At 38.1% G+C, this 18,495-nt stretch overlaps 1 protein-coding gene across 3 annotated transcripts; it reads left to right on the forward strand.

Annotated features, from left to right (window-relative positions):
• Positions 1-1,375: 1,375 nt before the first annotated feature.
• Positions 1,376-17,191, forward strand: TMA16 (translation machinery associated 16 homolog). 3 transcript variants are annotated; one of them, XM_059844482.1, is made up of 7 exons: positions 1,376-1,571; positions 2,703-2,815; positions 9,354-9,391; positions 10,199-10,283; positions 10,748-10,896; positions 15,534-15,576; positions 16,946-17,191. In XM_059844482.1, exons 1-7 carry the CDS (start codon positions 1,536-1,538, stop codon positions 17,118-17,120), a joined length of 639 nt encoding a protein of 212 aa, XP_059700465.1. In that variant the 5' UTR covers positions 1,376-1,535; the 3' UTR covers positions 17,121-17,191. The 3 variants fall into 3 exon arrangements, with proteins under 3 accessions (XP_059700465.1, XP_059700464.1, XP_059700463.1); XM_059844481.1 differs by having other exon boundaries at positions 1,376-1,515; XM_059844480.1 differs by lacking the exon at positions 1,376-1,571 and adding an exon at positions 1,991-2,088.
• Positions 17,192-18,495: the final 1,304 nt, after the last annotated feature.

The raw sequence follows: 18,495 nt of genomic DNA on the forward strand, positions 1-18,495 counted from the left end.
CCAGCCACGTCCTGCAGCTCAGAAGTGAAGCCAGTTGTACATCTGCTTCCCACCTAGCATTCCTCTGTGAAATGAAAGCTAGATGGAGACCCCAGCAGTTTCTCTGTGAGATTTTGATGGGAGGGCCATCAAAATCTACCTATTGACATTTCCAGGCATGCATGCTCTGAAGCCTCCAAGCTGTTCATCCAAACGAAGAAAGAATCTACAAATTACTTTTTTCATCTTTCATTTGTATTCATGAGTGGGCCCCATAGTCAAATTGTTTTCACTGCCATTTTATCTTATTGCCTGATTTCCTTCAGCATCCCTCGGTTAAATGTGAGCTGCTATCCCAAGCAGATTTGAACAGTATTAAAACAGAGCTACTCCCCAGTTTGCTGCTATGATTCCTGCGCTGTTTGACAGCATAGCTCTAAACCTATTTACCTGAATGGACTATTTAAAATTCCATGGTCAGTTTCCTGTCTGTGACTGCTACATCCTAAATTACTAGATTAAAATCCAAAATTGCTACTGTCACTGCCATCTGTAGCAGTTCTGTACATCTATGAAACAGTTTCATTGCAAGTGCACAAACAGATAATGTTCCAATACAAGCTGAATTAAGACTTTACTTTAGATAATCCTACTTTCCTTATATATAAATATATATATATATATATATATATATAAAGTAAAATATTTAAAATATTTGTGGGCTTGCTGTTTAGGGACGATTTTAAAATTAATATGTATCTTTATATATTATAAGATTTATCAGTGTCTGAAGAGCAAGAAGTACAAAGACCTAAAGATGGTTTCTCCTTTGAGCCTGGAATGCCTGGAGCTGAACAGTCACAAGCGCTTTTCCACAGGCCCGTGGTGTAGGGGCTGATCTGCTTGGAGGTGTCACAGGAGCATTGATGCCAGAGATGGAGGTTTTTTTCTCTTTTGGTGATGTCTGAAAGTTAGACTCTCCGGTAATTTTAAGTTTTGATTTTGGACATTCCAGAGGCTGTTTCTTTCTCTTACCAAGGGAAAGGCTGGTTTCCTCACACAGGATGTCAGCTTTTTATTGACTTTGTTCTGTTTTCTTCAACTCAGCAAGGCAGCTTCGTTGCACAGCAAAGTTGTGGAATTCCAGTTCTGGAATTTCTCCATCATAATGATCACTAGGTTCTTGGACTACTTCAACTTTTTCTTTTATCTCAGCCTCACGGGTAGCAGCAGCAGCCCCATTAATTTCAGCTACCAAACAACCACCTCTAGCTCCTACCAAGATATTACCCAGCACTCGATCAGGTCTCATTCCGGCGTGGCCCCCGCCGTGCTGTGTGGCCGCCCCCTTACGGTCACACCGGGAGCTCGGAGCCCCGGGCCCGGCCCGGCCCGGCCCGGCCCGGCCCGGCCCACTCGGGGCCAGCGGCGCTGGGGGTGCCGCGGAACGGGGCGGCCGCGGAACACCCGCCGTGCGCCCGCCCGGAGCTCTGAGGCTGCTGCACCGCGGCGCCGGAAGAAGGCTCCCTCGCCATGGTGCGTGTGCCGGGCAGGGGATGGGGTCTGGAACAGGGACGGGAATAGGAATAGGGGTAGGGGTGCAGCTCCCGCAGCCTGCGCTTCTGGGGACGCGGTGCTCCCGGCCCCTTCATTCCCTCAGAGAGCGGCCCCACCGCGTCCCTGGAGAGGCGAGCCCGCTGGCTGGCTGGCCCTGTGGGCCGATAGCGGCCGTGAGCCGACTTTGCACATAGAAAGTGCTGCATTTCCTCCCGGGGGGTTGGCTCTTTCTGGGCCGATACCGGCCGTGAGCCGACCTAGCTCATAAAAACTGCTGTATTTTCTCCCGGGGGTTTCGCGTCCTTCTGGGCCTTCCCGGCAGGGCGGCCCCAGGCGGGGCGGGGGAAGGCTCGGTCCGCCTGTGGAGCAGTCGGGAGGTGCCGCCGCCTGAGATTTCTCGATGAGTTCAGAGTAGTTGTGTCTTTGACACCATCTTTTTTTTTCTTTTTCGCAGCCCTAAGCACTGATGTTATCGCAGAGAATTGGATGTACTATAGTCTCCGTTTACTGATGGCCATTTATTGTGATGCAGGAAAGCCCCCTTGCTTTAAGGTGTTTCTTAGGGTGCAGTTAAATAGCATATTATTTCATAAAGCCGTTCAGTTCTGTTCAAACGTTTTCTTACCAGAGAGTAGCATAACTTAGAGTAGTATAATCATACTCTAGAAATTTGTAAGCTGTATTCCCTCTCTGTGCAGTATGAAGGGGTAGAGAAGGAAAGCCTCTGGCTGCTCCCTGGTGTGAAGCATTCCAATGATCTATTGGGAGGAACAAGAAAATTGCTTTTATTACATTGTACAAATTACATGAGGCTCTTGTCAGAAACCCAGATAGGAGCTTGAATGGGGACATTTTTCTGCAGAGGTACAGAGAGCTAATATTAGTTTCCTGGCTGCAGAGTTCTAAAGTAGGTACTCTGTAAGAGTACCTACTAGTCACTATGTAAGATTTCTTACAGCATTTCCTGTGCTCTAGTGGTTTTGTTACAGCATGTACTGGCTTCAAGTAATTTTGTTATTGAAGTGGGTGAAAGTTACTGAAAGTTACGGGCTTTCTTAGATATCAGTGCATGACCTTTTCAGTCTTTACCCTGGTGTGTGCTTCTGTCTTCCCTTTGATGTTTTACTCAGCCTTGTTAGTCCATAGTATCTTTGATGTCTTTTCAGCCAAAGTTACGGAAACCTCAAGGAGGGAAGCAAGAGAAAAAAGTTATCCATCCCTACAGCAGAAAAGCTGCACAGCTTGCAAGGGAAGTACACAAACAGGAAAAGAAAGAAAAGTAAGTTGACTGCAAAACCTCTGTACAGATCAAAGAATAACATCACAAATGATTCTTTTTTTTTTTTTTTTTGTGGTAGTGGACATGGACTGTTATGCTGATATAACCACAAGGAAACAGAAAGGCCTGTATAACTTAACACTGCTGCTGGGCCATGTGAAGTCACAGGTTTACATGCATTAAATCAGGTTATACAAAGTGTGTAGTTCTGCTGCTTTACTTTGGGTGTTGTCCTTACAAGTTAGATTTCTTGCCTTTGATAATCTGAATAGCACAATGCTGGTGATTTCACATGAATGTGAGTCACCTAGTTTGGCTTTACTTCAAGTTCAGTAAGAATCCTGCTTAGGGTCTAGCTGCTTCTGCTAAAATGCTGAGTTAATAGAAAAGAAAACCCAGAAACCTTCCTGCAGAAGACTTGTGAATAAAACTTTATAGTTATCTCCTCTTTGGTGGTTTTGTGCTGTTCCATGGCAAGTTTGTTTTTCTGCTTTTAAGTTTTACCTCCCCCTCCTACAGAGGGAAAAGACAGCTGGTGAAGAGTGGCCTTTAAATTATTTTGTCTCAGCTTGCTCGTTGTTATGCATAAATATGTTTATTTAGGAAGTTACTTAAAGCATTTTCAGTCTAAGTATAGTACAGCACTACCTAAACTATATAATGCTGTATAAATTGTAGTGTCTGGATGGACCATATGAGCTGAGCCCAAATACTCATTTGTCTGAAGCTGTTAAATTGGAAACTCCTGGACCAGAGACTGTGCAGTTTTATTGTTGGGATTGATGCACAACCTTATGCACAGCAGTTGCACTGTTGCTTTCCTGAGAAGGGGGGGGGGGGGCTTTGCTGCCACAGTGGGGTCATGTAGCCTCCAGCAGGGCTGCTGCAAGAATTCACAAGCAGCATGTGTTGATTGGGCAGTTTCTTCACGTGAGAGAAGTTTTCCCTGCTGTTTCGTATTTTTTCTGTGCTCTCTGACTATTGGTAGTAAATTTTTATTGCAGAGTATTTTCCTACTGCTAAATTGACCACTTTGTCCCTTAGCTCTCTCACCTTGTGTCATAAAAACCACTCACAGCTCTTAATCACAAAAGATGACTTTTTCTTACTTCATTCTGAGTGCTTGCATTCGTGACTTCACCATACAGAAAAACATGCACAAGAAAACTTAGTGAGGGAGCAATACTTACTGGTTACTCATTATGACATGGCACTCAGAGCTTTTAGTGACAGTCTGGTGTGGTTAGAGTTACGCTGATATGGACAACAGTGCTGATGTTTCTTCTTGGAGTGCTGCTTTTTCTTCCTCTTGTAACAGCAAAAAGTTCAAAGGCCCTGCTGAAATTGATATAGACAATATCCACTGCTTTCCCTTCATCCATCCAGTCAGTTGTTTCATCATAGAAGGCTATCAGGTTGGTCAAACATGCCTTACCTTTAGTAAATCCATGCTGACTACTCCACATTCTCCTCTATGCATGTGGTTAGAGATGGCCTCCAGAATGAGGTGCTCCATTGCCTTTGCAGTGATTTAGGTGGGGCTGACTGGCCAGTAGTTCCTTGGGTTCTCCTTCTTGCCATCTTGGAAGACCAGGGTGACATTTGTTTTCTTCCAGTCCTCAGGCTCCTCTCCTCATCTCCACAACCTTTGAAAGATAATCATGAGCAGTTTAGCCATGGTGTCTCCCACCTTCCTTGGCACTCATGGATGCATCCCTCAGGGCCCACGGCTTTGTGGGTGACAAGATTGCCTGGGTGTTCTCTAGCTCAGTCCTCCTTGGCCAAGGGAAAGTCTTCCCTTCTGACATTCCTTAGCCCTGGTCAGAGATTCCTGAGAGCTGCTCTTAGCAGTGAAGGCCCATGCAAAGAAGGTGTTTGGTATTTCTGCCTCATTTCTCCTCTGTTGCCAGGGTCCCCCTCAATTCAGTAAGAGGCCTACATTAGCCTTAGTTTTCCTTTGGTCACTGATGTGTTTGAAGAAGCCCTATCCTTGCTATTGCAATCTAGGCTGATTGTAAAAGATGTAACCTTTTATTTTGCACAGAGAAACCATTCCACTAAGAACAGTGTGTCAGTTTTGACCATCCACAGCATATTGTGATAGCAAAATTATATTATATTTTGTATCTTTATATCTTATAAATAAGATTTCTACATCTTACACTTCTGGGGCCTGAACAGTTAACTAACATTCTGTACTTTGTAGATAGATCACTTTTGTTGTGGTGTTCTACAAATGAGTTGCACTAAAAACATCCTCCAATTCTCTATGTTCTATTTTCTGTATTGTCTTGGCTTGAAGAGCAATTTAATTTGAAAGACATGAATAATGTTAATTTTTTTTCCCTTAGTGTTTTAAAAGACTTGTTAAGGATTCCAATTTCTTTTGAATCTCTATCTAAACTATCAGCTTGGTAAATTCTCAGGGTTTTTTAATATTGGGAATTAAATACATGTTGAACTTTTTATTGTAATTACTTAGCTTTCAGTTTCTGTAATATAATGGTGGGGCTTTGATTCATTTTGCATAGCTCTGAAAAAGACAAGGCAAATTTCTGATGCTGTGAATGGAGGAAAGCTTCCCACTCCTACACTCTTGGAAAAAAGAAAGAGCTCACGCCAGTTTTATTCTTCTGCATTGCTTCTGCAGGTCTATTAAATGTCTTTAAACAATTTTCCAAATTGCTTCTATTGAATGACAGCCCTGTTCTCTGGTGGAAGGTTAGTACATCATTTGGTGGTAAATAGAAGCTGCCTTGTAAACTCTACAGAATTTTCTTCCTTTGTCCCGTCTACAAATCTGGCATTTTTTGACCATGCTTGTTATTGTGTAGAAGTTGTCTGAAGTATGAATAGGACACAAAACTAGAAATGGAATTCTCAATGTGATCTCACTAGGTCTGAGTAAAGGGGATAATTTTTCTGTACAGGCTAGTGCACTTCTGCAGAATGGAAAAACTGGATTACAGTATTCAGTGAATGTAGGAAGTCCATAGAGGTCATCTGTACTATTTTTATTAAGCTGTGGATTTCCTTGCCAGAGGATGCTTTAATTGTGGCTGGCTAAATTTGTTCAGTAATACTTTTTCAACATACATACATTTTATGTGTTGATTACTATTTAGCGCAAAGGTGTAGGGTGTAGGAAATCCTTGAATGGTATGTTACTGGAGGGTGAGAATATCTTTTATAGAAGTATCAGTCAATTCTTTTGGGTTTGTGTAGTCTGTTTATTTTGTTTTGATTGTTTTGGTTTGGTTGGGTTTTGTTGTTTTTTTTTCCTTTGGTACTTGTCAGGAGACAGAATTCAGGACTGGAGACAGTTTAGGCTTCTATTTGCTTATTAACTTTCCTATAGGACGGAGGGAAGGAAATAACTAGTGTGAATGTTCCTGTATATGTTATACAGAAAGGAAAATTACATTAAGTTATGAGATGCATATTGCAGTATCTTTTGCCCAAACGAGATAGTAAAAAAGTGTAGACATTATCCATAAGGAATTTGAATATTTAGAATGCAGCATTGGGAAAAAGGAGGGATAAATTCTGCATTAAGTTGAAAGAGTCTTTTGTGGGTTCCATTGTCCACTTTTCACTGCAAGCATTTGTAATGAAATATGACAGCAGTTATAAGTTTACTGTCCAGAAACTGTGACTGCACTACAAAAGACCAATCTTAACCATAATAAGAGGAGACAGACCAATTGCTTTTAGAAAATTGGCTACAATCTTAAATCTGTTCACTTCAATTACACCTTTTTCTTGCCTGCATCCATCTCCTCTCAATTCTCTTCAAGGTCTAATGAGCAGCAACAACTTCCAGTGTATTACTATCAGTTTATTCTCTCTTAATCTACATGAGAATTCTTATTCCTTTAGGCAGCTTGTTTGCTCTGTTAAATAATTACATGGATGTTTTTATGAGAGAGCAATAGCTGCTTCACTGGCAGTAGTAGGACACTAACTTTTCTACACTTTAGGAAACCTGACCGTAGTGGGAAATTAATGAAACTTCTGTAGTAGTGATGTACTAACACCAGTCATGTTTTCCTGCAGCTGCCGAAATACCTATCGGTTTTGGTAGCTAAAGCTAATCTAGCTGTGCATTTTTTTTTTTTTTTCTGCTGTTTTTCTTCCTGAGTCAAAATAGACCCTTTCTATTGTGCATGCATGATAAATTTCTTAGTATTCAGTGCATTTTCAGATAAGCCAGTCTAATACTGACATGCTCTGAAATAAGACATCTAAGGAGTTTTTACAGTGATGGACGTGAAGTGACCCTTTGAGAGTAAGCTATCTTAAAATGTTTCCTGGTAGAACTCTGTGTGTGCTTTTTCTGAGGTTTTCCCCTGTCTAACCTCCTAATCTCTCTTGACCCACTGTGCTTCTGCTTGCATTGCTTGTGGCTGTGATGATTTGAGACATACTCTTGCAGATTCTTCATGGGTAACTGAAAAACTGTTAGCTTTTAAAATAATTTCTTTTGAAAAGCTTATCTTCATTTTCAGAGCCATAGAAGGCATTTGTATTTGTGGATATTACCAGAGAAAAATACTGAGTTCATAATCTGATTTGGAAAATACTTATTCATTGTTAGTATTTAGAGTAGAACAGTTGAATACAATATCTGAGATAAACAGCTGCTAAAGGAACATGTGAAATTTACTTTTAAAGTACCTAGTAAACCTCAAGAAAACAACTTACCATTCTTATCAATAATCATTGCCTCAGCAGAGGATTTCTGGAAGGTGGATGAAGAAAAAAATCATCAAGATACAACAGCCTGCCACAAGAGTGTGTCCCTGGCCTTACCTCCCCTTCCCTGAGTAAAAGCTATTGCTCATTGTGTAGAAGGAGAGGAGAAGAAGTTTCTTTGACTCACCTGATTTGATTAGCCTCCCTGCTAATGCTATTCTCTTCTAGCAGTCACTGAAGTGAGGTTTTTATAAAAAGTACAATAAGACAACATCTGAGCCTATAATTCATTGTTTCTCATACTGAAATTAGTTATGTGCACCAGGAGACTGAAGGTTTTTTGTCCAGAAGAAAATGGTGGTTCTGTACTTTGTTGCTTTGATAAATAAATGATTTATTGTCCCTTAGCAGGTGCAAATGGCAGTTTGTAGTGTTTTAGAATGTAGATGTGTGAAATGATCCTGTTTAGGCAGCTTTCCTAGATGCCATTGCCATTTTCTCCATGGCAAAGCTCTGCTGACAGGCTCGTCTGGCAGTGTTGCCTTGCAGGGTTCCCAGTAGGGATTGCTGGTGTGGAGTTCCACTGAGGGAAGTATGTGTCCTTTTCTTGGATGTTGTTACCATGCTTAGAGCTCCTTGCTGTAAGCCCTCTGAGGATGAAAGCCTGCCCAGCTTTTATTGAAGGCTTCTTCTACACATGCTGGGGTATCCATAGAAATAAAAATTTCTTTAGTGCGTTAGTGGAATTCTTAGCAGTTCACGCATGCTGTGCATTTGCTTTTACATGGCTTTTAGAAAGTCTTCAGAGTATTCTTGAAAAATCTAATTGTTATTTAATAATGTAGGTTTGTGGACAAGTGACACAAGGGTGTTTTTCTCTAGAAAGTAAGGGTTTATCTTTTGATCCCAGTTTTTGTGGTAGGTGATAGACTTCTGTGCTCTTATTTCAGTTAGCTCTAAAATGCTCATTAAATTTTACAGAGTAAAAGGAATTTAATAAAGGAGCACAATAGCTTTGAACTGTGAGGAATTTTAGCATTATTATTTGTCAGTTATGATCTTTATGATTTACTTAATCCATTACCAATTTTCCTATTCAATAATAATAATAATCAAAAGTCAATTTTGTCAGAGGTCCTTGAATATATACACTGAATATTCATGATTAGGATGTTTTTTCCAGTGACAAATTTCATACTTAGCCCAATAATTTCTTGTTTTCCTTTCTGGATACAAGAGAACATTGCAACATCCTTTGATGCAGATTGAATCTGACACCTTCAGGACAAAAGAGTATGAGGCTCAGGATTTCCTGCTAGAGAACTTCTCTTTTTTGAGAACTCCTAATTAGGATGAAAATTAATCCCAAATAGAACTGTATACCCACATCTCATAGAGTACAGAAGGCTTTTGAGTATCCTGCCAGAGATTCAAGTGGACTTAAAAGTAGTGTGAGAAAAAGTTGGGGAGTTCTTTAATGAAGTTGTTAATTTTGGTTTCTTATCATATTAACTTTACTGTTTGCTAAGCACGAACTTTAATTATTACAAGCTTTAAAGTAACAGAATGGTGTTTTTCACACTGCATGCTTGATTTGCAAGATTTTGCAAAATTACAGTTTTTGGATGAAACAGAAAACGTTTTACATTATTTGGAATTTGTCATATATTTCTATTTGAATTTATAATAATTTCTATATTGAATTTGTCATATATTTCTATTTGAAATTATACCTTGACTTTCATTGTGACTGAAAAAAACCCCAACTTTTTGAGAATAAAATTAAGGTCATTGTTTATATGGTACTCATTCCTGGCTAACATATCTGGTTTTTCTCTGCTAGGTTGAAGACTGACAAAGCTTTGCGTTTAAGTATTATTGGTAAGCAGAAACTTCTATTACTGAGTACAGTATTCAATTTCTTAGTACAGATTCTAAGTTTTATCAGCTTTTTAAACATCCAGTTAGAATTTCTTTTTCTATAATCTGATTCTGCAATCTTCAAGTAGACTTGGTTGAAATACTGAAATACCTGACATGTCCACTTAATATATACAGGACTGAATTTGGGGCTGAGCATAGCTAATGTTTAGTCAGTGTACACAACAGCCAGGCATTATAGACCAAATGAGTGTTTTGTATCTGTACACGTATTTATTGTATTTGTTCTCCAAGCTTTTCAAGCTTTTTATTACTGCTTGTAAAAGAAGATAATATATGTAGCTTAAAAGACACATTGTGTTAGCAAGTAAATTCAAAACTTTGTGACACTACCTGGAATATTTTTCTCTTCCATGTGATTGATCCTGCAACTTTTCAATTTAATCTGTTTAAAAACAGATGTGACGATCAGAAGAACTCTTACTCAGCCACTGTGTTGGTTTTTTGCCCCTAAATTTCCTTCCTAAGTAATTGATATAGTGATATTTTAGTTAATTTACAGTAAAACAAAGCCTAACTTTTATTTTTTGTTTCATGTAAGGGACGTACAAAATAAATCTGAAATTATGTGGAAATGTTTCTATTACAGCTGCCTTCGTACCTGGTACCCACAGTATGAGAGTCTGTGATACCATTCAAAATTTTGAAAAATGGTGGTGGGGGGAGATTTAAAAACTTTAAGAAACTTTAATATTTATTGATGCTACAGTGGTGGTGTAGCCATTAATATTGAGTTTATTCTTGTAGGAGAAAAACTGCAATGGTTTCAAAGTCACCTTGATCCCAGTAAAATCGAGTACACAAAGAAGGAAGCTGGTGAACTAATTGAAAAGTAAGACTGGTGTTTAAAACAAGATTAAAAAGCTTGACTTGTCTTTAAAAATAATATGATGATGACTCAGAGGAGGACTTTTATATATTGCTAATTATAATAGCAAGTAGTTGATTTTGTTGCCAGTCACAAATATTGAGAGATGTCTATAGTCATACTAGAACTATTCAAGTAAGTCTTTTTGTAATTTCTTTTTTTTTTTAAATTAGTGAAGTATATCCCTCGTTTTGTAGCATGTGGAGGACTTTAAATGATTTGGACAGTAGTAATCACATGCATTGGCTTGTTGGGCTATTCTGTGACACCTGAACATGTAGATTTCATACTACTTACTCCTTGAGTCTTCTATAAATAAAATAAATGAGAAAATAAATCAAATTAGTAAAACAATTTATCAGAGTAATTCTGTTTTGCATTTTTTTTGCATGACTGCACCTAGCTTTTATGCATTTTATTTCTTTCAGTTATATGTGTCGATTTGATGCAGAATTGGAGCAGATTGAATTACAAAACAGTATTAAAGGCAGACAAGGAAGACAGCATGGTTCACGGGAAACTGTCATCAAGCAGACAATAGAACGTGAAAGACAACTCTATGAGGGCTATGGAATAGGTATGTAAGAGTATTAGAAAGAATTCAGTCCTCATACCTGCTCACAAGGCCAGAATCTAAGCAAACTTTCTAGGCATTGTCCTTATTTTTCTCTTTAAAGAAATTGCCTAAGTGCTAGGTGCTTGTGCCTTGCAGAGTTATTTGGGAGGAGGGCCACGGTGAAGAAAAGGAGAAAAAAAGATGGTGGAGATCTAACTCATACTTTTGCCTTTCTTTGTGCATCTTTGCTGTCTATTCAGTACAGGCATATATAACCTATTTTTCAAACTAAAGTGAGCTTTTAATGCACCTGCCTTGAATTCTGTACAGCAGCTGGTTGGACCTTCATTTGATGGCTGGAACTAGGCTGAAGGGAAGCAGCAATAGTTTGGTGAAATAAGAAAGAAAGACAAAGAGGTAATGAAAGTGCAAAAAAGCAAAGAGTTGTTTGGAGATAGTCAAGATAAGCAGTGAAGCATTTGTATTTTGCTTCAGCCAATAATGTACAGGTTGAAACTGAGTGGTGAACTTGGCTTTAATGCTAAAGTATTATGCAGATATAATTGATCCTTCTTATAGTAAAATATGTTCTGGAAAACATGAAAAATCTACGTTATTCTGTAGTTAAGATTCAAAGCACGGCAAAGTTGGGGTTGTGTATCATATTCCCTGGTCAGCTGTCCCAGCTGTGTTCCCTCCCAGCTCCTTCTGCACCCTCAGCCTCCTCACTGCTGGGCTGGGGTGAGGAGCAGAAAGAGTCTTATCTGTGCAAGCCTGGCTCAGGAATAATGAAAACATCCTGTTTTCATCAACCCCATTTCCAGCTAATCCAAATTGCAGCCCTGTACTAACTACTGTGAAGAATATTAACTCTACCCTGGCCAAAATCAGCACACCCTGATATGTATTGTACAAACCAAGAAAATTAATGACTTTAAAATGTTGCCAGTGCAGCCGGCAGAGGAATTTAAGAATATCTGTATGACTTCATGCATCATCTTTGATGTCTTAGAAGGAGGGGGAAAAAGTCATAGGAAACTAGATTCTGTGATTGTCATCAAACAGCTTAACTGTAGAGTGTATTCTTTTTGTTTTTTGCTTTTAAATTTTAGTTCTTTTTGTCCTTACTGCTTTGTGGAAAGCTGACAGAAGAAGGCAGCAAGGCTAGAGAAAAAGATGTCAAATACACCAGCACAACATAAAAATCATGAAGAAGCTAGAAATATTGCAGGCAAAATTTGAGGTTATTATAGAATTAGTAAGTAAAGCATTCAGAGAGCACAGTGCAACTTCACATATTAAATACACTTTCAAATCATTCATTATTTGTTATCACAGCTGCTGCAGGTTTTGCTCTCTGTCTAGGACAGTGTTCATTCAGAGAAAATAGTTGCTGCTAAGTACTATAGCAACTAAATACTGTAATTAGAGATTGGGCATAAATGGAAATCAGCTGGAAACAGTGCTTTTATGCCTCTAGCTCATTATTAATCCTAGAAGCTTTAGTGAGCGGAGCTTTTATTACTGACTTAGATTTGTTGGGTTTTTTTCCCCCCCCCCGTTCTTGAACTCAGTTATTTCTCGTATGCATGTGTGTTTGCTATGAAGAGACTGCACAGTATGTATTCTTTTCATTTAGGGAAGTCTGCTAAACTTTGATGCACTCTATTTATATCATAGAATCAATTAAGTTGGAAAAGACTTCCAAGATCCTGAAATCCAACCTTTGACCAAACACCACCGTGTCAGCTAGACCATAGCACTAAGTGCCACATTCAGTCATTTCTTGAACATTTCCCGGGCTGCCGATTCCTCCATCACTTCCTTGGGCAGCTCATTCCAATACTTACCCACCCTTTAAGTGAAAAAACATCTGTCCTGACATCCAACATGAACCTTCCCTGGGTGTAGCTTGAGGGCATTTCCTCTTGTCCTCTCAAGGATATATGTAAATCAAAAACTAACCCTTTACAAAATGTTAGAGTTTGTTTACAAAAGTGGTAGACATCCCAAAATATAGTAAATTGTAGTCTTTTTTTAAACAAACAGTAACTATACAGGGAACATTATCAGTGATGTTGTTGAGGTTTGGCAGCTCCTTGTCACTTACTCCTTTAATATATCTACAGTAGTTTTACTGCAGTTTTCTTCCTCGTGTTCTCATTTTTGTGTATTTGGGTTTTCTGTTTAATCTGGTCTTACATGTATATAGCAAAGCTAATGAAAGGCAATGCTAGATACTTACTTATTTATTTGTAACCCAGAGTTAGTATGCTTTCAGTGGAAAAGCATCATAATTATTTCATTCGAACACCATCTATTTTTGTTAATTTGCTTCTAATTACCTTGCATGTTCTCTCAGATGTGTAATACTAATCTTGGGGAAGAGTGGCTTTTAAAACTAAATACACTAGTTTTATTAATTAGTTCTGCAGGCTTCACATTACAGGGAAATTAATTTAATTCAGATGAAGGCTGTATCATTTCCATTTACTGCTAATGTAACTTCTGTACTATTCGTTAGCTGCTGTTTGCTGTAGTGATCAGTATTGTATAAGTGAATAATTTTTTGCCTAAAGAGGATCTACAGTTTCCTTCTTTTTAACAGGCTGTTTGTTCATCCTCAAAAGAAAAGTAACACTATCTGAAAGGGTCAGAAACATTAAAAAAAAAGTTTGCTTAACATCTTTCTCTGCTGTTTTGCTAAATGCATAAATTGTTGAATACTTTGTCTTAGAAATGCCAGACAATAAGCTACTCCCCAAAATACTGTCTTCATTTCTTTCCCACTAAGTCTTGCTCTATATTTCTCTCTTACATTTTTTCTGTCTTTAGTTCAGAAAAACATGCTCCTGTGACTTTTCATTTTAAAGCAAATGAAGGAGTTCACAAGCAGCACCAAAAACCATCACGCTGGTGCATGCTAAGGAGATGCAGCTGAGTTATACAAGTGTTACTAATCCAGCATAATTTAGAAAATCAGTTACTGTGCAGTATATAATTACTTTATTTCTACACACAACTCTATTCTTAATCTTGCAACTCAGTAGTTTTTATTGTGCAACTTATTGTAAACACACATGTAACTGTAGCTTAAAATTTTTGCCACTAACAAAACAGTAAAGATGAATTCAGTGCCAAATCTTGATTTGACACAGAATCTTCTCCCAGAATGCCTGCTTTCTCATGATGTTGGTGAGCCCTGAATGATAGGCTAGATAAAACTGTTAGAATATTCTCTTTAGAAAAGGTCTGCATAACTTAAACCCATTTTATATTTTCCAAAAAAGGAAAATGAAAGTCCTGGTTTGTCTGACAAGAATACTGAACTGTATGTTGAATCAGTGCTTTTATCAAAGGAAAAAATACAAATCTCAGCAATGTGCCACTTCTGCCAAACTCACTGATTACATCACTACATGCACTGCTGGGGGCAAAGGGAGTAGCACTGATTGCTCCTTGTAAAATCCCTGGGAGAAGGGAAGAACTTCTTTCCCTTGTGGGAGCTGGGATGTTTCAGCGATTGGCACTGTGCTGCCATGAGCGCAGTTCAGGGGACTCAAAAAAAAGCAAGAGCAACCATGGCTTTGTTTCAAAGCTCTGTTGGGAAGGATGGACCTAACGTGGCATGAAACCAAGGTTAATCAGCAGACCAAAGAAGCATTAAGTAAATGTTTCTTTACCTTGCCTTGCTCAGCTGTGAGCAGTATCACCTCATCTGTTTACTGAGGAGCAGTCTGCAGAAATCACTGTAATTGTTATCAAAACATTTCACATATATTATTGTTCTTCAGTTGGTAACTTCATAACCAAGTTTGAAAGGAAGGAATAGTTTTCTGAATAGTAAGGACTGTTCAGTAAGGACTGGCCACAAAGATAAATGGCACAGGTATCATCATCCTAGGTTTTGTAGTAGCAAAATCATCCATAGTCCTGCATTGATAGCATGATTTTATTTATTACTGTAAAACTTGAGGAAATTGATAGATGAACAAAAGTAGAATGGTTTGTTCAAGGACAATATAAAAGTTGCTGAAATGTCACAATTTTAAGAGCTAAAATAAAGTGGATTTAATGTTAGAAAGGTAGAAAACATCTGTCTTGTTAAGAAGCCTGCTGGCTGTGGAATCTTTACAATTCATAGACAGTAATCAGGTATTTTATACTGTGGGAAGATGTCAAGGCTCCTAAGGTATAAATCTCCATAAATTAGTGGTGATGTTAAACACAGGATGCTTGTAACACTGCACTGGACTGACCAGGAAAAGAATGGCACAGAAGGGAGGCAAAGCAGCTTTGGCATCCTATGTAAAAATCTGCCTAAATTTATAAATTACACTCTAGTAGGAAGATTTTGACTACTCCAGAAGGAAAAAAGCGAAATGGTCTGTTCCACAGGTCTCAATACAAAACATTTGCCTTCCTTTTTACTAGAAAAGGTAATACAGATTTGTGTTATTGTTTTATTTATTTTTTATCATTTTTATTTTTTACTTGTATATATGTATCTATGTTCTTTTAGAACAGTTTGGTTGGAATGGAAAGGAGGTATGTAGCCATTTTGGTTAGAGGCCATTTAGCTCACATTTCTTCCTTTGAAATGAGACTCACTTGAATAATGTAACACATCTAACAGAATTAAATTTCTTTCCTATTAGAAATCCCAGACATTATGAACAGAAAGCATCTTAAATTTTTCAGGTAGGTTTTTTATTATCACTAATAATATGTTTATGCAAAATAGTGTTTCTGAAGTTCACCTGTTGTATGTCTTTTTCATAAAAAAAGGAACTTACGCAAAACTGCCAAGGAATTTTCATTTGAAAGAGCAGAGTAGGTATGGCACTGCTATTTTGGCATTTCTTAGTTGTTACAAGCTGACCACCTGTGCCAGTTATTAATTAGAACACTGGAAGATTTAGATTCGACAGTTAGAATGCCATTTCTGTAACTTAAGTAACTTTTTTTCTCAATATTCTTAGATAATATTTTGCCTAAAATGCTGACTTCAGCTGTTCTCAGTAGTGTTGGTATGTGTGTATATACTAGTTGAAAATCTTAAATGAATTTACAATTTGCATCCAGTTAAAAGATCTGGAAGCTGTGAAACTTGCTGCTGGCTCATCTGGGCCAGCATATTGCTATGTCCTGGTAGTAGATTGAGTGAGCATTTTTGCTGACAGCTCTATCAAGTGAAATACTTTAAAGGAAGAAAAAAACCCCAACAACTTAGGAATGCCTATGTTGCAAGGAATGCTATATCACTGACTCGCAGGGATGGTATGTAGCCAAAAGTCATACTTACAGGATGTTGGAATAAAGCCAGAAATTCCAAAGAAAGACTGCTCTATTTATAAATATGCAATTGACTTCTTAAACAGGGACATCATATAGAAGTGTTGTTGTATTGCCTTGGTAAAGGAAAAACATATCTTATAATTGGCAAATACTGTCTTTGTCCTTGAGAAAAATTATCCATGAAGTGCACTTATTATAATCAAGAAAGCATTCTATTAAGTGAGTACTGGGTTTGACTTACATTTCAAACAACCCGTTCTCCTTCATGTAGCCTTTTGAAATAATACACTCACCATGTGAATTAATGTTTACTAACCCTTTGTGTTCTCTTCAAGTCAGTCGTACAAGGTAACATTTATCATAAATCACTAGGGACTTATATACATGTGATGTCAAATATGCAAATCAAGCCTCCAGATGAAGAAACTTCTGACCTGTTTTTCTGTTGCTTACCAGACTGCAAGTTGAATGAGACAAACCTAAAAGCAGGAGGCCAAAAGTAACTGAGGGTAGAATAAGTCTATGGGAATAAAGTGAATAACATATTTTTGTTTCAGAATATCACATCTGAAAGTACTTACTTCTTCTCAGAGAAATTACATATTGTACAAAATCAGGTGAAATCTTTGTTCCTTATTCATACCGCAGTGGGACAGAGGATAACTTAGAAAAGCAGCCTCACTTGAGTTAGCATCATCTGAGGAAATGTGATTTAACTCTGTCAGTCCTTTCTGTTGGTAACTGGTTTTCATTACCTATTTCTTTCTTTAAGAGAATGGGATGGTGATCTGAGGAAACTGCCAAACATCAAAATGAAAAAGCTCTCTGCTAGGGATGCTGCCTGCAGTCACCCTGAGGTGACAGATGCAGAAGCAAAAGAAGACTTGAATGAAGAAGAAGAAGAGGTGGGCCCTGATGAGCACCAGCTGATTCAGGAGCTGAAATAGTGAAGGGAATTGTAAGAAATTTATTTTAATTTTCACTGGAAACAAAAATAAAATTTAACTATATTTCTAAAGGCTTTTTTAGTTGCATTTTTATTATCTGTATACCTACAGTGAAGAGTAAACACTGTTACTGGGTAATGCTGTATATTACCGGATAAAGTTTTTTTTACTATAAATAAATACTTAAAACCTTAATCATGTAAGTTTATGTCTTGAAATCCCCCTACTAGGTAAGTACTTTTCTGTCTAGATTCAGACTGGAATACTCTGTGGTCAGAAATCCTTACCTTTTTGTGGTAATTGCAATAATCTGTTAAACATGAGGAACTCTTCTCTTTGTACGTTTTCTTTGAGAATCTCTGTCAGGATCATAGAGCTCTGGAAATGCTTCACTAAGATACTGAGTATTTTATGTTTTGTCAAGAAAACTTTAAAGAGTTAACTGTCCTCAGCAATCTGTATTGCAGAATTCAAATAAAAGGCCAAAGTCCCTGCAGTCTGTTTTTAAATATATCTTAGTCCATATTTTTTCTCTAACCCTTTTGTTGAGAATTGAATTGAAGCTGCTCAGGACTTTTCAATAGTAGACTTGCTTTATGAAGCAACTCTTTAGATGCTTTTAAATGTGTCTTTCAGGAAAGTTCTTAGCAGATTATCACTTCAAAAGCTGTAAAATGAATAAAAGAAGAAAAAAGGGCAAGGGCAGAACTAGGGATAATTTCACAGCAGGCATTAAGTAGGACATCTCAGTGCATGTTAGGTTGTCTGGGCACAGAAGTCACAGTTCAGCTGAACTGTTTGTACACATGGTAGTAGGCACAGCTCAAATGCTTGCTAATTATGTGGAAATATTCCTGGAGGATAATCTTTCTATTATGTGATCTCTAGTACACTTCTGTGTGCTAAATAATCAAGTTTTTGTCATAGTAAATAGTTATATGGGTTTCCTAGAATTCTTTTACAGACATCCAGGTGTGTATTTTCACAGCTGTGCAGCAAGAGTTACTGATGAATGTTAAATCTGTTAATGTGTTTATTAAGTTCTTCCCTCTTTACAAATAGGCTTGTGCTATCCTTTCATGTTATAGGAAACCAATCTGTTTAGGTTTTATACAACTAACAGCTGTCCTCCTTAAATGATTCTAAAGAAGAAACCTGAATAACTTTTAACAGAGTTGGAGTATGGGTGGGTAATGTAATTCATCTTCACATGGACTGCAAGTCTTAAACCTGGCTAGAGGTCTTGGCCTCTGACACCAGCCTCATCTCCAGGCCATCACATCACTGCTTTGTGTTTGAGACATCAGTGTGCTGAAGTTCATGGCAGGCCTTTGGTATTTTTAAATCTTTGTTAAATTGAGCTGTGTGGTGGAAT

This window comes from Haemorhous mexicanus, chromosome 4 (assembly GCF_027477595.1).
Source record: "Haemorhous mexicanus isolate bHaeMex1 chromosome 4, bHaeMex1.pri, whole genome shotgun sequence".
NCBI classification, from domain to species: domain Eukaryota; kingdom Metazoa; phylum Chordata; class Aves; order Passeriformes; family Fringillidae; genus Haemorhous; species Haemorhous mexicanus.